This window comes from Ceratotherium simum, chromosome 14 (assembly GCF_057802395.1).
Source record: "Ceratotherium simum simum isolate JZ-2026a chromosome 14, ASM5780239v1, whole genome shotgun sequence".
Taxonomy (NCBI): domain Eukaryota; kingdom Metazoa; phylum Chordata; class Mammalia; order Perissodactyla; family Rhinocerotidae; genus Ceratotherium; species Ceratotherium simum.
This window is the reverse complement of record NC_141913.1, coordinates 13,370,736-13,391,691: the sequence shown is the minus strand read 5'-3', so window position 1 is coordinate 13,391,691 and position 20,956 is coordinate 13,370,736. Positions and strand designations below refer to the sequence as shown.

At 40.1% G+C, this 20,956-nt stretch overlaps 1 protein-coding gene across 2 annotated transcripts; it reads right to left on the bottom strand.

The window, feature by feature from the left end:
- Window positions 1–2,125: 2,125 nt before the first annotated feature.
- Window positions 2,126–17,283, bottom strand: LOC101403368 (myosin regulatory light chain 12B). 2 transcript variants are annotated; one of them, XM_087439060.1, is made up of 5 exons: window positions 17,019–17,283; window positions 10,698–10,731; window positions 6,579–6,774; window positions 3,520–3,681; window positions 2,126–2,640 (listed from the first exon to the last, which is right to left on the bottom strand). In XM_087439060.1, exons 3-5 carry the CDS (start codon window positions 6,757–6,759, stop codon window positions 2,468–2,470), a joined length of 516 nt encoding a protein of 171 aa, XP_087295186.1. In that variant the 5' UTR covers window positions 6,760–6,774; window positions 10,698–10,731; window positions 17,019–17,283; the 3' UTR covers window positions 2,126–2,467. The 2 variants fall into 2 exon arrangements, with proteins under 2 accessions (XP_087295186.1, XP_004421071.1); XM_004421014.3 differs by lacking the exon at window positions 10,698–10,731.
- Window positions 17,284–20,956: the final 3,673 nt, after the last annotated feature.

Here is a 20,956-nt window from a genome sequence, read left to right as displayed (position 1 = left end):
AGATACTACGGATGAAACGGAACGGGATAGGTCAGGTCAACATAAGCCATTCAAGAAACAACTAAGTTTTCCTTGTTTTTAATCTTGAAAACTTTTTCCCTCCCAATCTTTCAAATCTGGCTTTAAGCAGAGCAATAGAATAAATACAGTTAAATGATGTCCGAGAGATGGCAACAAGGCAGCGTTGGAGGGGAGGAAATAGGTAGGACAAGGAGAGGCATTTTAGAGCCACCTCCTTTCCCATTTCCTGAGTCTAAGCCTCCCTCACGTCTTGCCTGGACAGCCAGAGCCTCCTAGCTGGAAGCCTTCCTGCTTCTCCTCTTGCCTCTCCATCTGTACACAGCAGCAAGGTTGAGTTTTTAAAAACAACTCATGTTGCTTCCCTGCCCACAGCCCTGTGATTCTGCACTGAGACTACGTTGCAAATACCATCCTTATTTCCTTCTCTTGTGCTCTCCCAATGCTCCTTCCAGTCATCCCCTCTGAGTGGCAAGCCTCACTCTCATCATCACATGGGGACTTCCCTCTTGTCATTCAGATCTCAGCTTAAGGTCACATCTCAAACAACCCCTCTGCCACACTTGCTCAGTTCTGAGTCCCACAGTACTTACTTGATATGGTTTATTGATCCTCTGTCTCTCACTAGAGAATGTGAGCCCCAAGAGGCAGCATCATTCTCTTTCCTGCCCTCAGTTTTCCCTAACACTTAGCACACTGCCTGGCACATAACAGGTGATTGACAAACACTGGTTAAATGATGATCAAGATTATCCCAGTATATTTTCCCTTTACCTTAAACACACAGTGATTCTCCCCCTGGTTTTGACACTGCATGATGACTTTAAGCTTGGAAGTGGAAAAAGGAGCCAGATGTGGATCCTTGTATTCGTGGGAACTTGGACAGGTGCTTCGGCTTTTCGAAACTTCAGCTCTCATAAAAGAAAGCAGGAATACCTGCCCTACTTACCTCGTGGGCCATGAGGATTAGATAATAAACATGAAAGCTCTTATGATCTGCGAAGCACTGTACGAGACCACAAGAGTGGAACTGCTCTCTCATTTTAAAGATGATAAAAAGGAAGCCCAGAAAAACTAAGTGATAGCAAGTGACCAGAATTTGCCTACCACACCAAGCTCCAAAGCACAAATACTAAATGATTTATAAATGCATTGATTTTACGCAGATAAAATACCAATACAACACTTTTAAGAGAGCGAATAGATGTTGAACATTGGGGAACATTTTTTTTTAATGGATTTTTTCTTTTTTTAGGTTTTTCTCTTCTACTTCTCATATTGCTTGGCCTTGAGGATTCTAAACGAGTTCATGGTAGCCTTGTCTATGTTTTTCAATCCTTCCCTACAGTCTACAGTCTACATCACATGAACTGCCTTCAAACATTATATTGCTTATAACCTTTTGTCTTCTATTTTTTACCTAGATAGAATTTTATGAAATTCTGTTCACATAATCAATTTCCCCCAAATTATTTTAAACTTCAATAATGACGACAACACTCTGTGAGAATGTGATGGAAATGTCTTGACCTTTTAGGCACTGCGGGCTTTTCACAGAGACAGCACGGTGGTTCCAGCACTATGAGCTCTGGAGTCAGGCGCTCTAGGCAGGAATCCCAACTCTCACTTCCTAATAGTGACTCTAATCCATCACTCAACTACTCAGAGCTCAGATCCCCCACTTGAAATACAGGGCTGATACCAATCTGTCTCACAAGGTTGTTGGATGACTCAATGAAAATCGTCTTTGCGACGCTTTACCCACAGTAAATATTCAATAATAACTAGTCTTTTCTTCAGAATTTTGCCTCATCATCTTAGACTTTTAGATCAATAAAATGTTGAATGTTTTCTCAGATACATTTCACATTTATCATTCAATAGTGTAAACATCCGACTTACTAGAAGTATGAAAAAAACAAAGGCACAAATAGCTTTTACTGCATAATTGTTAACTTGTATGTAAAAGTTCTGAAGAACACTGTCCAATATATGTGAAAAATCAGTTTTACCATGAAACTTGAATTATATGAAGTTGAAAATCTGAAAAAAAAAAAGGACTACCCCCAAACTAGAACTTATTTGTTTAACTTTCCCTTATATTCCATTTGAGTCAGCATAATCTTTATTTCAAAATAGCATTTTTATTATATAAAAATGTAAAAATCCAGCAAAACCAGAAATACCGGATATATTTTCCTGGGCTTTCACATTTGTTGATTTTTATTCGCAATCTCTTTTTCAATACAATTTACAACCTCATCCCCATTTGCAGTCTGATTATACAAGTGCTAACTGGCAGAAAGGTCTAGAATAAATACATCCAAAAAAAGAGGCAAAGCTGTGAAACTAAGCTGCATGCAACAGGTCTATATAAGGGTGGGGGAAAATGTCTGGGAAATAAAACAGAGTAAGATAAAGTAAATGGAAGGTTTTAGCTAAAGTTCTTTCAATCATCTTTGTCTTTTGCTCCATGTTTAAGGATGCGCGTGAACTCAATGTAATTGAAATTTCCCTTCTTGTCAATAGGTGCTTCTCTGTACAGCTCATCCACTTCCTCGTCTGTAAACCGATCTCCCATTGTTGTCAGCAGCTCTCTCAGGTAATCTTCCTGAATGGTGCCTGGAAGGCAGTAGAAAGAAGGCAGTCATGAATACTTCCAGGCACTTTAATGGTTCATTTCTAAACAAGGTTAACCTTACAAAATATTTCAGAATATCCATATTTACATGAACAAATTAAATCAGTGAACTAAGGCCATATGTAACTATATCATTATGTTTTCCTATTACTTGTAGAGTTCATTAATATTAGATGAAATCATTTTAAAAGTTCAGTTAATAGGTTATATGCTTACAAAATTAATTTGGAGCAAGTGTTTTGTAGAGGAGAAAAAAAAAACCCTGTATTTCAGAGAGATGAAGGAAAAAAAAAAGGTAGCTGCCCAGAAAAAAGGGCAGTGCTGCCAAGAGCAAATGTGCATGAAGGATGGTGCAGTTTTGACAGGTAGAGATGAGGAAGCAGGAAGGAGGACGGTGCAAGGTATATCTGAGGAGGTGATGCGGGTGGCTGAGTAGAGGGTTAATGTAGAAGAAAAGGGGAAAATGAGAAGAGTAAGAAAAGTGAACAGTTAGGCTTTACACATTTTAAAATGAGAAAAAAAACCTCTAAGATTTTAATTGTTCAAGTTAGTTAACTACACTTTTTGATTTAAAGTCTCTTGAAGAAGTGGTTTTCATTGTTTAAAAGACTATTTAATAGACAATTCTCCCTTTGGCTTTCAGGAAGCTCAGAACCAAATTTAAAGATTAATACCACAAACTAGAGTTTTATGACCTATATACCTGTGTCTTAGCCATTCTTGGTCATACTGTCCTATTGTTAATGACAGTTTCCCTTTATTCATTCTTTAAAAATTTGTATTTTACTAATCTTTTTCATTTCCTAAAAAGTGTTTCGCATAGTCTGCAATGATGCTGGGCATAAACAAAGAGCACTCACCAGTTGCTTCTTCATCAAAGCAAGCAAAAGCATTTCTGATGACATCTTCTGGATCTGTGCCATTTAACTTCTCACCAAACATTGTGAGGAACATGGTGAAATTTATGGGCCCCGGAGCCTCATTCATCATGGCATCGAGGTATGCATCAGTTGGATTCTTCCCTGTAAGATTTTACATTTTAACATTTACGGACAAAGAACTAATTTCAATAAATAATTATTTTGTTATTGTTGTGCTCCCTAACATATTTTTAAAGTTACACCATCATCACCTGAAACTAATTTTTCAATTAACTTGCATTAAGAAAATTTAAAAAGACAATTGCTGACAATGTAAAAAATCTTTGATGTATCATTATAAAAACGCATGCTGGGCTTAGGTTGAATGTTCATTCACTGATACTTTCTGTAACTTTTCCTTCACTATTTTTCATTAAAAACAAAACAAACACCTGAAACTATGAACCAGGCAATGCCAAATTATTACATCTTGAATGTTGATAACATTAAAGGCCCAACTGCCATTTCAATACCAGTTATTTAAAAAATCTAAATATTCATATTTCCAATTGTACTACTACTCGAATTATGAGTTTCAAAAATTTTATTTATAAGTTGGTCATTTAAGCTACAACTATTAGATTGGTTTAGAATTGGGAGCTCATTTTGAACAATATTATATACTACTATTCGGTTGCCAGACATCCCCAAATGCTGTTTACTCATGTCACTGAACTGCAGTCTTGTGTAGTATTGTTCATAATAGGAAATCTTAATCTCAGTTCCAACAGTGGTGAGGGGACGCCCTTTCCCTCGAATTTGGGAGAAATTCCCCTGGAATGGCCAGACATGGTGGGAATAATAAAGGGCTCCTCTTTGTCCAGGCATTTGTGAGGTCCCCATGGTGTAGGAAAAACAGCACCAAACAAAGGGTCTGGAATAGTGGGTTTGAATCCCAGTTCTGCCACTGGCTGTGTGACCTGGGAGAAGGTAGCAGCTGTCTATGGTTTAATTTTTTTTATCTGTAAAATGCAGGTTACACTTGGTATCTGAAAAGTTCCTTCCAACATTAAGTTTGTATGATTCTCCATGAAAAGAACATCTATAAGTTAGATAGTCACATCTAATGAAGTATCTCAACATTATACCCAACTAAGTACTAATGATAGGCAAATCTAGAATTACGGTTCACATATAAGTTTTAACCCTGGGAATTTGGGCGAAATTTAAATGTCAAGTTGGCATCTGTCTTATTGCATTACAATCCTTACTCATTACACCTATTCAAATACCAATACAAAAATCAGCAAAAAATTAATCTCAAGATTCACTGAATAAGTGAAAGTAGCTAAAAAGATCTACTTTTCTACCTTCAGATTTAAAACAACTCTCTTGCAGCAATTTTTGGGGGGAAAAAGTGTAACCCAAATGTGTCAAGAGAACATGGGCACAAAAAAGATAGAGCAATTTAAAATGAACTGGTTTAGGCTAAGCACCTAAATGGACCCATTCAAGGCATCTACTATCAACTGTTGATTTGAAAAGTAAATACATATCTTTAAAGGCATAGGTTCCCCAAAATGGAAGGCCCCCAAGTCAGCCTCTTACCCTACCGTCCCTCATACATCCAACAAAAACTGAGCAGCTACTATGAGCAGGGTACAGGCCTGAGTGTTCAATCTTTGTAACACAACCAAGTCCCTCAATTTTCCTCAGTGGCCTTCTTTAGTAGTGACCTGCCCAAAAGAGTACACTCAGTTAGCTTCTCTGGGTGTGAAAAACACTGGAGATCCAACCCACCTGTAAGTCAACAAATTAGATCAGTATCTTGATTCTACTCTCACTCCGAATAAAGAAAATGTTGGAAAAGGTTAACAAACGGTGAGTCCAGGTAAAGAATGTACGCATGTTCACTATACTGTTCTTTCAATTTTTTGTAGGCTTAAAACTTTTCAAAATAATATGTTAGGAGAAAAAGTAAAAATAAGATAAAAGAGGAACAAAATCATGTTGCGGTTACTAAAAGAAAAAAATAACTTCTCTCTCATTGCCCTCTGGCCCTTGAACTGCCCTTTCTGGCTGACAGTCAAGCATAAGAACAGTCCAGAGTGCAGAGCCGAAGTGTAGGCCACCCTGACCCAGGCCCACTTGCCCGCCCAGTCACTCTGGCCTATGGAGAACTCCTGGGCTTGCCATTCCCTTCTTCCCAACTGTAAAATCCGCGCTGACTCGGGGCAGAACATGGAGGACCTTCCCTCCCTTCCTTCTTTTTAAGATCAAAACAAACCACAAAAAATCATACAAGGAATAATAAATTAACACCCATATAACCAAAATAACAAAGGGCAGTTTATGTTTTCTGTAAATCTTGTATCTTTACATTTTCTTTTAATTATAAAAAAAAATTATAAATAAAATTCTGCAAGCCCCCTTCCCTATGTTCCCTCTTCCAACAGCACTGTCCTTCCTCCTGTTCATTTATTATTGTCACTTCTTGTCTATAACCTCTCCTCAACCTTTATTACTAACTACACTATATTATTAGCTACACTTTTTGTTTAAAATTCTGATATTTTGCCACTTAGCCATCTGCTGGCTGTTCACCTAGTAGACTTTAGCTAACAGGAACAGAAGCCTGCCTGGCCATAGTACCTGCCAGGTCCCCACCCCTGCAGGCTTATCCTATTACGAGTGGCCAAGCCCCAAGATGGCACCTCCCACTCAGACATCTCTCAACAGGCCTTTGAGACAAGGAGAGGAGTATTTGTATATCACACAAAAAATAATTCATATAACACTGAATTATTATTTTGGGGAAGCGGGCTGGCCCCAATTCGGAGTCCGGGCACGCACCGACGCACGGCTTGTCAGGCCATGCTGTGGCGGCATCCCATATAAGGCAGAGGAAGATGGGCACGGATGTTAGCTCAGGGCCAGTCTTCCTCAGCAAAAAAAAAAAAAAAAAAAAAGAGGAGGATTGGCAACAGATGTTAGCTCAGGTCTAATCTTCCTCACACACACACACACACACAAAAATATATATATATATAAAAGATTACCTAGAGAAGCAAGCATATCATGCAAATCTTCCTTGTCAATGAAACCATCTCTGTTCTGATCAATCATGTTGAAGGCCTCCTTGAACTCCTGAATCTGTGACTGGTCAAACATGGCGAACACATTGGATGTTGCGCGCTGGGGGCGCTTCTTGGTCTTGGTCTTTGCCTTTTTGCTCGACATGGTGGCTGTTTAATTCTAGAGTTAAAAAGAAAAGAATATAAAGCAAAAAAAGAACTCATAACACCTAAAGTTAGTGAGAAAAAATATCTTAATGTAGAATTATTACTTCATTTGGGTAGGAACAAATGTACATTTAAACTTTATTTCCAATGTGACAATTAAATGGCTAGAAAAAGCAGTTTTAAAAAAAATTAAGAAACAATAGAAATTATTGATGTAGCTTCCCTCCAAATTTCATGAAATCTATTTTTATTAAGTGGGAATTAATTTTAAAGTATGTAACAATAGCTAGCATTAACTGAATGCTTACTAGGTGCCAAGCACTGTTATGAAAGCACGGGGTTCCCCTAAAGAGAAGGCTCCAAACCTGACATCTACTTTTATGAGGATTGTCCCATTTAATCCTCACAACAATCCTATGCAGTAGGTACTCTTTTTACTTCCATTTTACTACCAATATTGCATAACCTCTTTGAGCCTTGGTTTTTTCAAAATATAGTTTGAAAACCAGGGAAGTTCACTTGATTCTTTTACAGCATAACACAGTATCTACTTCAATGCAAGTAAGAATTAAATGAGATAAGATACACCAAAGAGACTAGTATAGTCACTGTATGGTACATGTTCAAAAGGCTCTCGTCTAAAAAAAAATCATCAAAATCCACTCTTTAATCTTGCAACCCTTCTAGCTACATCCTCATTTCCCCCTTTCCCTTGACAAAACTTTCAGAACAGCAGTCTAATACTCAACTGTCTCCATTTTCTTATCTTCCCAATCGCTCCTCAATTCTCTATAACACAGCTTTGGTGATAGCCTCCAACTCTACTGAAAGTCACCCATAATTTAAATGTCAAACAGAATGGACACTTTTCCTTCCATTTTTTATTTGCAATTTTAAATCATGTAAGTCAATACAACACAAGAATACTATCAGCTTTGGAGTTAGAAAGTCCTGAGTTTGAATCTCAGCTCCACCATTACTAGTGGTGGAGAAAACCCATGGACACCAGAGTAATTTTTTGATCCAACGTCTTATTGAATCTTCACAACTGCCCTACAAGATAGGTACTACCTAGGTTAAAAAAAAAAAAATCAATAGCCCCTGTGTAGTAAAGAATTTAATTTTGCCCAAAGAGAGATCTGGCCTTTGTCCTCTGCTCCTAGGAGGTAATCTGTAAGTGTCTGGAATGTCCTGCCCGATATCTGGAGTCTTGGGTCAACCAGATAGTCTAACAATGTGATTTGTCATGGGGACTTTGGGTCATGTGTTATCTGCTTGACCTCTAGAGGGGCTGGAGACTGAGGTCAGCCATGGAGCAATCGACAGTATCTATGTGATGGAGCCCCAATAAAAACTATGGATATCAAGGATCAAGTGAGTTTCCCCAGTTGGCAATACTCCATGCATACTGTCCCATCTTGTTGTCAGGAGGAGTCAATACTGTCTACGGGAGAGGACAACTGGAAGATATGCATTTGGAACCCTCCTGGACTCTGCACCATGCATCTCTTCCCTTGGCTGATTTTAATCTGAATTTTTTTACTGTAATAAACCATAACCATGGGTATAACAGCTTTCAGTGAGTTCTGTGAGTCCTAGTGAATTACTGAACCTGAGGGTCATCTTGGAACCTAAATTTGCAATTGATGTCAGAAATGAGGGTGGTCTTGGGGACTATTCTCTAACTCTGCAGCCCCATAGTGTAAAAGCAGATGACTAGCTGGTGCAGTAGCTGAGCAAGGGAATTTTGGACGTAGGTCTCCAGGACTAGATTGGAGTCTTAAGATTTTTAATCTACATTGTTTACTTCTCTTTCTTCAACCTAAAAAATACCCCATTGGGTGTTCCGAAGTTTGGCTTAGTGGTGTAGTTTTGCAGTACGCCAACTATCGAGCCCTTACTCGAACATTCCAACTCCTTCCCCTCGCCAGATACTTGTCCTGAATAAATGTTAATTTTCTTCTCCTTCCGGTGAGTTAGCTTGTTATTTAACCTTAGCTATACTGAAGGTTAAATCACAGACAGAATATAGCCCACTAGCAAGGCACTTAACTATACTTTAATTCTTTTTCACATTCCAAAACTGTTGGATTAAAATTCTTTCTCATGCTAAAAATTCTATGATTCTATTTCTTCAAGACACAATAGGTATAAAAGGCAGTAAATTTGTAGGCAGAATTAGTTCTATCTCTCAGTATCAGCAAATTATGTTTTTAACAAAATCATTTAGAAAAACCTCCCGAAGAATATATCTTTATTTTTTAAAAAATGATCTGTCAATTGTATCATGCTAACCCAATGGCTAACCCAAAAGTATATCATATTTAAACATTTTTGAAGCTTAGCTGGAGTTCTCCAAGAATCTGATACCAAGATGGGATTAAACATGCAAGGCTTTTTATTAGGGGAAACGACTGTGCGAGAGAATGGGGAGAGAGCCCTGTAAGGCTAGAAAAGCAATTAGATGGTGAGGCAAGTCTGACCTCCCAAGTGAAGGAAACAGGGAATGAAGGTTGGTAGAAGATAATCAAGTGCAATTCACTAACTGGCTCTAATCAAAATATGTTACAGAACAGATACAGCTCAACGTAATAAAACCATAATTTCCTTTTAAAAAAAGTTTGTTTTCTCTGCACTTCATTTAAAAACAGTGCATATGTATATGGTACCTATAAAAACTATACATATACACACATAAAATAAACTATCATCTGATAATAAAATACCAGCTGAAAAGTGAGGCAAAGTTGTATCAAAATAATCAAATTGAAGAGAGCTCTGGCTCCAAAAGAAACTACCATCCTCTTTCTCCTTACCATCTGAGATAAATGTCTTGGCTTTCTCTACTTTCTCACTTCCCACTCACTTTCAACCCACCACAATCTGGCTTTCTTTTCTCTCCTGTAACTGCTTTCAACTTGCCAAATGCAGTCTAAATCTCCTTGGAACACTCTGCTGTATCTGACACCATTTTATCCCTCTTTGCTTCAGAGCCTCCACAATTATAGGCCTTGGTGAACAATAACAGTGAGGGAGACTCTTAAACGCTTCTTTAGGAAAGACTGGTTTATATAAAATGCTGTATTTGACTTGGTGACACCAATTTACTCTCAGTTCGATTTCTATGACTGGTCCTCCACCATTTTCTTGTCAGGCTTTTATCTCCTCCACTCACCTAAATATTCATGTTTCCCAGTATTCTAGCCTAGGTCCATGGCTTATTAAAGTCCTTTTCACTCTTTGCTTTCCTTGGATGATCTCATCAACTCGCACTGTTTTGACAACACCTATGACTCCCAAGTCTTTATCTCCATGCCTGACATTTCCCTTGAGCTGCAGACTCAAAATATCCTGTGAAAGGCACCCATTTGGATATCCCACAGACACTCATAACCAATGTGTTGAAAACTGAATTCATTATCTTCTCCCTCCTAAACTTTCTCATCTTTCTGTTTTTTCTCAGTTGACAGCACCATCATTTACCCACTCACCAAGCCAGAAACCTAGGATTCATCCCTGACTCATCCCTCTCCCTGATGAATCAAGCCCTGCCTTTTCAATATTTCTCAGATTGCTCATCTTCCTCATCCCTCTGCCACCACCCTAAGCTGGGTCCTCATCATCTCTGGGTAGAATATTTCTATGGCCAACTAACCAAGATCCTTGTTTCTTGGTCCCCTCTAAACTACCCTTTATATTCCAGCCAGAGGTGTCTAAAACATGAATATGACCTTATCATTCCCTTCTTAAAAATCTTCTTTGGCTTTCCACTGCCTATAGGACAAAGTACAAGGTCTTAAACACGGCACACAAGGTTCTCTTTTCCTAATCTAGAATGACTTTCCAGCTTTATCCCTAGCCAGTCTCTGCTTCGTAGTTTTCCTTCAGTAACACCACGCTGCTTGTATGTACCCAAGGCACCATGCAGTTTCTTACCTTGTGTACTTTGTTCTTGCAACAGCCTTAGGACCTGAGAGAGAATTAAAAATTAAAGGTCTACTCAACTTACGGCTACTACTATTTATTGAGTGATTCATGTGCTAGGCACATTATGTGCATTAAATTTAACATGCCTGCTTTACAAACGAAGAAACTAAAGATCAAAGATGTTAAATAACTTGCCCAAGTGGCAGAGCCAGAATTCAAACTCCATTTGTTAAAGGTTATTTCTATCTATATATTTTCTACTTTGTACTAAATGTTCTTCTATTTTGAGTTTACCACAAAACTTCTAAAAACTTTCAATACTACGAATGTAATCCAACACTGATTTCTGAGCAGCTACTGTCCTCTAAATTCAAATCCCAGACCAACTGAGTTTTCAAATAAATTCAAACTATGCTGGGGAAGCCAATGTACAGAACAGAACTGCATAGTGGAATGAGAAGAGAATAAAATATGAATGGCACTCCCTGGAATTGTGCAATGTAGCAGCCCTGCTTTGGGTTTAATCAAGTGGCAATATTCTCTATTCGTCATGGTCTTGGTTTGACATGATAGGTAAAGGCTTGTAACCTTTACTTAGGGCTGTCAAATTGATGTTTAACATATAAATGTTAAAGAAAAAAACAACAACCAAACTCTACCTTTAAACTATAGATACAGAAAATATCCATACAGAACATAGCACATAATGTAATGAATAACCCTCAAGAGCAGTAGAACGTTCATTCTTCTTCAAAATTTTTATTTTATTATTTTTGTAAATTTCTAATACAGAGTGAACTAAGGTTATATGTAGTGTTCATAGAGGTTACAAGAAGGGTACAGATGTAGGATTACTGGTATTATAGGTGGTTGTGGTGTCAACATATTTAGGTAATAATCTAAATGTTTGCGAAATCACCTGCAATACTCATATGCAAATCAAAACATGGGCAACACAATCATTAATAAGCAGAAACTGCTTGTGAACTTCATCTAGCCTATATGGCTTTATCAGAAGCCTGGGAAAGATGCTCAGGGAGCATATTCTGTCAGCTACCTGTGACTTCCTCAACATTCCTTTGAGGTTTCTTCCTTTAAGTATCTTAAGTCAGCTAATTGCTGTGACCATGTGGCAAGTAAATATAGCTCTCACAGCAGTTAACCTTTCAGTTTCAATGTTGGCTGCGTATTAGAATCACTTTGGAAGTTTAAAAAATGCACCAGGTGATTCCAATGTACAGTGAAGGTTTAGAATCACTTACAAGGCATTGGCTGTTTATGCATTTAGTTCCTTTTAGTTTTTAAAATTTGGTCATTATGGTTTAATGGAGATGCTGGAGACCTGGATTCTAATTTCAGTTCTATCATTTACAAGCTATTCAACCTGTGGTTATTTTAGCTTTCCTGGGCCTCATTTTCCTCATCTATAAAATAACAGAGTTAAATAGATCAGAAGTCACAAACGGGCAGCTACCAAACTATATGCAGTCTGTAGGGAGGTTCGTTTAGTCCCCCACCATGCCCTGTCAAATGCCTTTTTAAATAATTGAGTTAGTTTGCCAACATTCAAAAACACTGACTGTTTTACTTTAATAAAAACAAGTTTCAGACATCTTGAAAAACTATGATAAGGAATCACTTGACCAGCATTCCCGAACTACCGTAGATAATGAGTACTCAGTGAGCAATCCCCACTACTCCCAACAACTTCCTGTCACAGCTGGTGTTTCTTTATCTAGCCGCCTGGCCCCTGAGAGCATCTGAGCTTGTTCCTTGGCTATGGTGGCAGCCAGGCTCTAAGACAGCCTTCAACACTTCCCGTGCCCTTGCGTAGTCCCCTGCAACAGTGAAAAGGGTTGATCTGTGAAACCACAGGGGAGGTAAAATAATTTTCCTTCTACCCTTCTGAGTTCTTGGCTGACATCTTTGTAAAACAGATTAACAAGAGAAAAACAAACAGAAGTTTATTAACATGTATACCTCACGTATACACGGGAGATACCCAGGGAAAAGCCAACTCTCAGAGGCGGTTTAGACCTCCAGCTTAAATATCATCTTCAGCTGAAGCCAAAAAAAGATAGGTGTGTGTGAAGGGGAGAGGTTAGTTATGGAAGGTTACTAGGAAAAACACAGTAAACAAGGGTAAGGCTTGTCATGTACACATAAGTCAGCACCTTCTCCATTTATAAGAGTCTAAAGTTGTCTCAAGAGGGCAACCTTTGTCCTTCCTGGTAGAGAGGAAAGGAAGGACACCTTTGTAAATTTACATCCCACTTTTAGGCAAACAGAGGGAGGCAGAGAGCTTTGCTTGTGTCTGCTTCTTCTCAATTGCCTTCAGCTCAAAATAATCTTTATGCCAAAGTGGCATATTTTGGGGTGGCATATTCTTCTACCCTCATAACCAACAGGATATTAAGAAAATGATGGTGTGCCACTTTGTCATAACAGACATTGCAGCTGCTGCCTTGCTCTCTCTCCGATCACTCAATCTGGGGGAAGCCAGCACCAGGTCATGCGGACACTACATACACAGCCCTACAGAGAGCTCCACGTGGCAGGGAAGTGAGGCCTATTGCAACAGCTAGCACCAACTTGCCAGCCATGTGGGTCAGCCATCTTGGAGGTTGATCTTCCTTCAAACGATTGCAAACCTGGCTGACATCTGGACTGCAACCTCATGAGACCTCAGCCAGAACCACCCAGCTAAGCTGCCCCAGAATTCCTGAGCCTCATAAACTGTTCATTGTTTTTTTTTAAGGTGCTAAGTTTTGGGGGTAATTGTTACATAGCAACAGAAAACTAAAAAGCCGCTATGTTTCTTTGGCCTCTTTAATAGTAAAATAGGGCAATGCATTTATTTCAGAATTATAGCCAAAGAATTTTAAAAAGCTCGAAGGGGCCACAGTCAAGTTTGCATTGGATAGGGAATTTTCTATTCCTGGTTAGAAAATTTTAATTCCTTCTATTCAATCTCTCTCCAAGTTCTGACGATTCCTTTTTTAACTGCAACAGAGTCACCCTTTCCTCAACATTCCCATCACCACTATCCTATTCTTCTGGCTGATTCCTATGCTGATTTGCTAGTTCTTTTTGCTTCCTAATTAGAGTTTCCTTCAAAGCTCTGTCCTTGAATGACTGTGCTTTTCTTAAGCACTGGTTGAAAAACTGGCAGCATAAAGTTACCACTCAAAAATGAGGTAATTGGGAGGGAGGAAGAGCCGGTTTTGTGAGCAAAGGGAAGATAAAGAGTTCAAGTTTTAGCCAAGCTACAGGAGAAAGGTAGCAGAGATGCCCAGTGGCGGGATGCTTAGGAGGTCTCCTTTAGCAAGGTTGACTTGTGAGCAGAGCTACAAGGTGAAGCCTGAAAGTAGATAAACACAAAAGAGCAGAGAGCAGTTCTTGAGCTAAAACCCAAGGTCATTTCTGATTCAATTCTCTTCACCAAGGTTTATCAGAATCTTTAGAAATTTCTCATGGATTCCCATAGTCATTACCATGGTCAAGACTAATGTTTGTGCTAATTGAGGATGATCAAATGACTGGATACCTGAGCAAGAGTCCGAAAACAGCAATCATAAAGAGAATTTGGTATATAATCAAGTTAAAATACTCCACAAAATGAACCTCATATACTTAATGACATATCATTGTTTTAATGTTGCATATTTAGGCAAATATACAATCAGTTCCATAAATTACATCTATTGTTTCTTTTCCAGAGCCAAACTCAATTTTTACAGCTTTTCTCAACACCAGTTAAACTTTCCAAGTATATGTATTGTAACATTTACCACATACATTATAATGCTGCCATTTCTTCATTATGGGTTTTATGATCGTCCCAGTTGACAGTCAACTTTGCATCCTTTGAACTCCCATCATTTTGCTTTATTGCAGTGAAATTTATATATGGTGAAATGTACAGATCTTAAAAATGAGTATTTGCACATGTGTACACCATGTAACCACCACCCCAATCAAGTTATAAATGTTAACATCACTCCAGAAAGTTCCCTTCAAGTCAATCATCCTTTCCTATATGCAACCACTGCTCAGATTTCTATCACCATAGATTAGTTTTGTCTTTGAACTTCTTATAAATGGAATTATACAGTGTACACTCTATCTGCCTGACTTCTCTCACTCAATATAATGTTTTTGAGATTCATCTATTTCGTTGAGTTTATCACTGGTTCGTTCTTTTTTACTGCTGAGTAGTATTCATTCCATTGCCATGCCATTAACATACACGTTTTTATGGCATTTAGCCTTTCTACTTTGGATTGCAGGGTCTAGTAGAGCGCCTTACACATGGCAGCTGTTCAATAAACACTAGTTAAGCGAATACATACGTATGCTTCCTTCCTATCACAAAGAGAATTACAAATACATATGTTGATTATAAGGTAGGTCCTAGATCTGACTCAAAGTAAAGCTTTTCTCTATGGTCTACCCATGGTTTAGCATCAACTCCATTGGATTCTTCCCCAAAAGATCCTTAACAAAATTACAGCCACCCCTTGTTCCATACCTGGAAGAAACAGTACTAATAATAGCCAATAACTGAGTGCTAAATATGTACTAGGCACTGGTCTAAGCATTTCACATATTTAACATATTTAATACTCACAACTTATGATATAGGTACTGTTACTATCTCCATTTCTCAGATGAGAAAATTAGCGCAAAGAGAATAAACAATTTGCCTGCAGCCACGCAGCTAGAAAATGGTAGAACTTACATCCAGGATCTGCACTCAAGAAGTCTAACTCCAGAGCTTGTACCACTAGTCTCTAAATTCCTGCATATAGGCAGCTGAAATTCTCTACCATGAAAATGTGGATAGCTAATTGGGAGTAACAAGCAATGCCACCGAACAGCTACAGTGTGGAACGAGGAAGGAAGATCCCAAAGTTGCTGGCAATGAAAATCATGCCCAGATATCTGGTATCTCTGAATCTCTGAGTGACAACCAGCCTCATTTAGAGGCTCTAAGTCCTCTTAACTTTCCTAATGCCAGTGACCCTCACCTGGGAATCTGTCCTCCAGAAGTGGCAGTTTATTTTGTCCAAACCCAGTGTCATTAAAGCATAAACGAATATTGAGTCAGCCATCATAGAAGTTGTTTCATTCAACAGAGCCTGAACAAACAAAAAGCTGTGCACTTAGTTATGAGGTCCAGGAGGGTCCACCTAATGCTCAGAAAGAAAATGGGTGGCACTGTGTGCAACCCTCAAGTGACCTTGGGCAAATTCTCTCACCTCTCTAGGCTTCAGTTTTCTCAATTATAAAACTAAAGATAATCTATGAGGTTCTTTTGAATTCTAAAATGCTATGATTCTTTTCCTACCAAAAGACGGACACGATTCCACCTTAAACAAAGGCTGCCAAACTAATCCTCTAGACGCCCCTTTCTTCATATTCCTCCCTTAGTGAAGAATCCAAAACGGCTCCCTAATGCCTCTTACATACCCTTTTATTTCTCCTCAAGTTTTCAAGACATCCATAAAAAGGCCCGACTTGTCTACCTACCTACCCTTATTTCCAACTATTATTCATTACAGTTCCGTTCCATCCAGGCTTGTCCTCCCACTGTCTCCTTTTCATATGACACAATTCCCATCTGGAGAGCTTTTGGTCTTGTTACCTCCTACCCCAGATCAGCTAGAAATACTAAGTTCTCCCTCCTTGGGCTGAATCCAAGGCCTTCAATGAGGTCACGATTCTTTTTTCAGGAAATCTTTCTTGATTTTTGTTATTTGTCCTTGTCTTCATTCAACACAAATGAATGAACTCTTTACAAGATGCAAGATACAGTGAGACACATAACTCCTACGGAAATCATTACATTTTAGCCTACACTAACCATGCACTCCAGTGCCAGTTCTCTAATAGTTTCCTTAGACACTTCATCCAAGGCAAGAACCCTGCACCAGGAGACTCCTGTACCCCACAAAGTATCTAGCACCGTGTGCGGCACAGAGCAGGTCTCAACACCCTAATCCACGGACTGGGCCCGCGAGGGCAGGGGCTGGCAGCCGGGCCGCCGGGCGGTCCGAGGCTCCCGGCGTGTGGAGTCACCGGGTGACGCGGGGCCGGCGGACGCGCTGCCGGAGACCCGGCCTGCTCTCCCAGCGGGGCGTCTCCCCAGCCCGGCTTCAGCCGCCCTGGAGCTTCCCGGCCGCCGCCAGGGCCTCCTCGCTAACCCTCCTCGCCCAACCTGACAGGTCCCGGAGCCCCCGGCCCTCCCTGCCCGGGCTGCCTGGAGCGAGGCAGGGGGAGAACAGGTGCGGCCCAAGGGTGTCCCGCGCGGGGGCGAGCGCCACTCACCGCCGCCAGACACCAGAACCAGGGCTACTCTGCGCGAGACGACCGGCGACAGCGCTGCGCTGCGGAGCGACAGCGGCGGCGCCCGGCACTTCCTGCCTCAAGAGGCGGGCCGGAAGGCGCACCGGAAGGCGCGGCGGGATCCAACTCGGGACGGGGGGATGCGGCCGGTGTCCTCGCTCGGGCTGGAACAGAGCCCGCAGTGGGCGCCGAGGAGCGGGCTGGGGCCGAGCACAGCCCCGCTCTCAGCGGTCCTCCTCAGCCCGTCCGCTCTGCGGCGGCATCCGCTCCTGCGGCGCGGCTGCGGCCCCGCCCTCCTCCCCCTTGCGCGGCGGGTTCCCGCGGCCCTTCCGCATTCCCGGGCCGCCGGGCGCCGGGCCGGGCCTGGAATTCGACCCGGGCGGGGCGGGGCGGGGCGCGATTCCTCCAGGTGTCGGGGTCCCCGGGAGCCGGGAGCCGCCCACCCGTGGCTGCCAGAATTAGCATATAACAAATGAAAAGTACAGCTCGCCTAGTTAAATTTGAACTTCAGATAAAACAAGTAATTTTTTAGGATACGTCTCACATAATATTGGGGAAAGAAAGAGGGCGGCGGCCGGGCGGACTCCTGAATGCTGGAAAACCCTTTCTTTTTTAAACTGCACTCCAGCCCGAGTTATATCATTTACTCCTCCTTTCTTATCAAATTGTAAGGTTTACGGCCTCACCAGGCCACGGCCGGCCTGTTTCATTCTCCTTTCAACCACAAGAAAGTTTTATTCAAATTTGCTTTCCTTTGGGTCATCAGAGATGACAGCATTTCGCACACACATACATACAGGGGAGCACACATTATCTAAAGTTCTTGGTCAAAACAAAGGAAACCACGAAGCTACATTATTCGAGTTTTGTTCTAGATATTGTTTGTGGCTGTAACCTTCCGTTCCCTCACCTTGGAATAATATAGATGAATAGCACGATTTCTGGATAATGGAGTATAGTCAACTCAATAAAGCAAACCTTTATTGAGGACTTGGTTGCCTGAACGGGTGCCGGATGCCGGGGAGATGAATGAATAATTCAGTCTTTTATAGTCTAGAAATCTTTGATCAGAAATCTAGAAATCTTTGATCAGAAATTCCTAGATAGTAGGCACCACGTGTTCAGCACTCTACAGCAGTAGTTCTTAAACAGTAGCGCATATAAGAAAAACCTGGAGGGCTTGGTAAAAGATTCTTGAGCCCCAGCCCCAGATATTCAGATTCAGTAGGTTGAAGGTGGGGCGATAATCTGCATGTCTAATAAGCACCCAGGTGATCCTGATGCTGTGGTCCTCATCTGAGTAGCACTGCCCAAGATCCAGTTCATGACTGAATGCATTTTCTCAATAGTTTGAAAAGCAACTGCTGAGAAGTCACACCTGGTTCTAAAATATTGACTCTTTCCTTTAGCTGCAGTCTGCCCTTTGGTCCAATAGTTTACATAATTTTTTTCCTACTCATCAGAAGTTTTTGGCTTCTTAGGTCTTTGTCACAGTGCTCTTCCAAGCATGGTCTATTACCATTCCATAAGCCCTCACCCTGACCACCTTAATTAAGATCATAGCCAAGACAGCCTGACTGTACTTTGAGTTTGATCTCCATATTTAATTTTCTAGAATTATAATTTCCAACACATCATTAACCACATGTGGTGATTTAAATTTACATTAAATTTAAAATTCAGTTCCTCAGTTATGTTAGACACATTTGTAAGTGCTCAATAGCCACATGTGGCTACTGTTCTTATTGGACAGTACAAAGAGCATTTCTATCATCACAGAACATCCTATTGGATAGTACTGTTTTAAAAAAATAATTCTAAGGTATACTGTTCTCTCTAGATTCAAAGGAAAAACTTGTATTTATTAATGAAAAGATGAGTATCTAAATACCTAGCACTGGGGAAATGGTTAATTATGGCATATCCATGTCAAAGGTAATTGTGGTCATTAAAAAGAATGATTAAAAAAGATTAATACACTCAAAACAAGACAAAAATGGTGGCTATGAAAAAACAATTTAAGATATATTAAACTAAAAAGTAAGTTGTATATTCACTACAGCTATAAAATGTACGTGGATAAATATGGAAAAGAAGTCATGACACCTGCTATTTGAGCAGGCACATAGAAATCTAGGATAAAAGGATATAGGGACTTGGAAGTTCAAGAGGAAGTGGAAATGGGATAAGCAGCACTGGGAAAACTGGGCATTTCTTCCAGTGGGATTAGCTCGAGCAATGCCTTTAAGGACAGCAAGGATAAAAACCGGGTTTCAGGGAAATTGTACACTTAACGGAAGACCTAAGAAAGACACAAACAAGTCTGGTATATTGGACCTACTCAGGAAATCTAAATTAACTATTTCAGCATCTACTAGATACCAGGCAAACTGACAGGCATTTTTATGTATATTCTCATTAAATCCTCATAACAACCATTTAATATAATAAAATTCTAGTTGGAGATAATTTACTATCCAACAACTATGCACCCTCCTCCTAACCTCAGTCTTTTACTTAATCTCCAACTACCATTAAACTCACATCACCTCTCCTTCCCTCTTTTCAGAGGGAGAAATATCCATTTTTATTTTTCTAAGGATAATCCTCCAACATGTGATCTAGGTTCTATCCCTTCCTACCTCCTGGATGTGATCCATTTTGTTTCACTAATTGTTTTCTTCTAGTTTGTCTTCTTCCTGTCTACAAACAGGCTTGAATCTCTACTCTAAAGACACGCCCTTTTATCCTGCCTTCCCTTCAAACTTCTCTCTCACTGCCAAACTTCAGACCCTGTAGCTGGTATACAGAACTACTATTTGAATACCTACTGTGTGCCAGACCATTTAGCTTTAGTGTTTCTAATTTTCACAACAAATTTGGAGAGTATTGTGCCTGTTTTACAGATGAGGAAAATGACACTTGAGAGTGACCTGCCCAAGGACATAAAGCTAGTCAAATAACAGGTGGAATTCACTCAACCAAGTCTAGCTCTAAACCCATAATGCTCTTGATCACAAAAATGCTGCTTTATATATTAATAGATTATGTTCCCATTATGAACCAATAGTATTACTACCATTTTACAAATGAATAGAGGTCAAGGGAGGTTAAATAACTTACTTTAAGGTTATAAAGCCATGATGTAACAAAAATGGGATTAAAATGCAGGTCGGCCTGACGCCCAAACCTAGGCACTGTCTACTCTCTCTAGCAACCATCAATTCCCGCTCTCATTGGGTCAAAGGCTCCTTGATCAAATAAAACTTGGGCCCTGGACTCCAAATGCCAATATAATCATAAGCAGATGAATAAGGATGCTGCCCCCATTAGGTTGGTTTCATTAAAACTTTTGAAATGGTTTGTTTCGAGTATGACTTTCATCATAGAGACTGGTTTTAAGAGACTGGTTTTTCAGTCAAATCCACTGTTGAAGTAGATGATTTAGCTTTTTATTGGCAATCATCTTAGCTTAAGCAAAGCCCACTTACTATGTAGACTGTTATTACTAAATTAGAAGTCTTATTTCATTCAAGGGAGACCATTTACTATTCCTAATGAAGGCTGGTTCTTTGAGCAGTTATCTGAAATGGGGGATACTGCAAGAGTTCATTTTAGTAGATGAGATCAGTTTTTTTCTGAGTGGAAACAATGTTACTGTTGATTTTTCAGTTGAAATGGAAATTCAATTCAACCTCAAGACTTGAACATCATGGCTATAGCCTGAAAAAAGTACTTTGCTTAAACTGCTGAATAGAATTCAGGAACATATAAACGACAGAGTAAAGCAAGGTGCTAAGATTTCATCTTGCAGGGGGCAAGAGCAGTCTTGTTATCAGTCCTACTCCTGTTCTATAAAGCTGGCCTCACCAGGTTAAAGATCTAGCTCACCTATTCTGTTGAGTGTAAAGGTCTGCTGC

Bases quoted from the DNA above. Each gene is read 5' to 3' on its own strand.
- LOC101403368 (XM_087439060.1), bottom strand. From the start codon at position 6,759: ATGTCGAGCAAAAAGGCAAAGACCAAGACCAAGAAGCGCCCCCAGCGC. The intron at 3,682-6,578 runs GTAATCTTTTAT...AAAATCTTACAG, and splicing joins TGATATGCTTGCTTCTCTAG to GGAAGAATCCAACTGATGCA. The intron at 2,641-3,519 runs GTGAGTGCTCTT...ACTGCCTTCCAG, and splicing joins CTTTGATGAAGAAGCAACTG to GCACCATTCAGGAAGATTAC.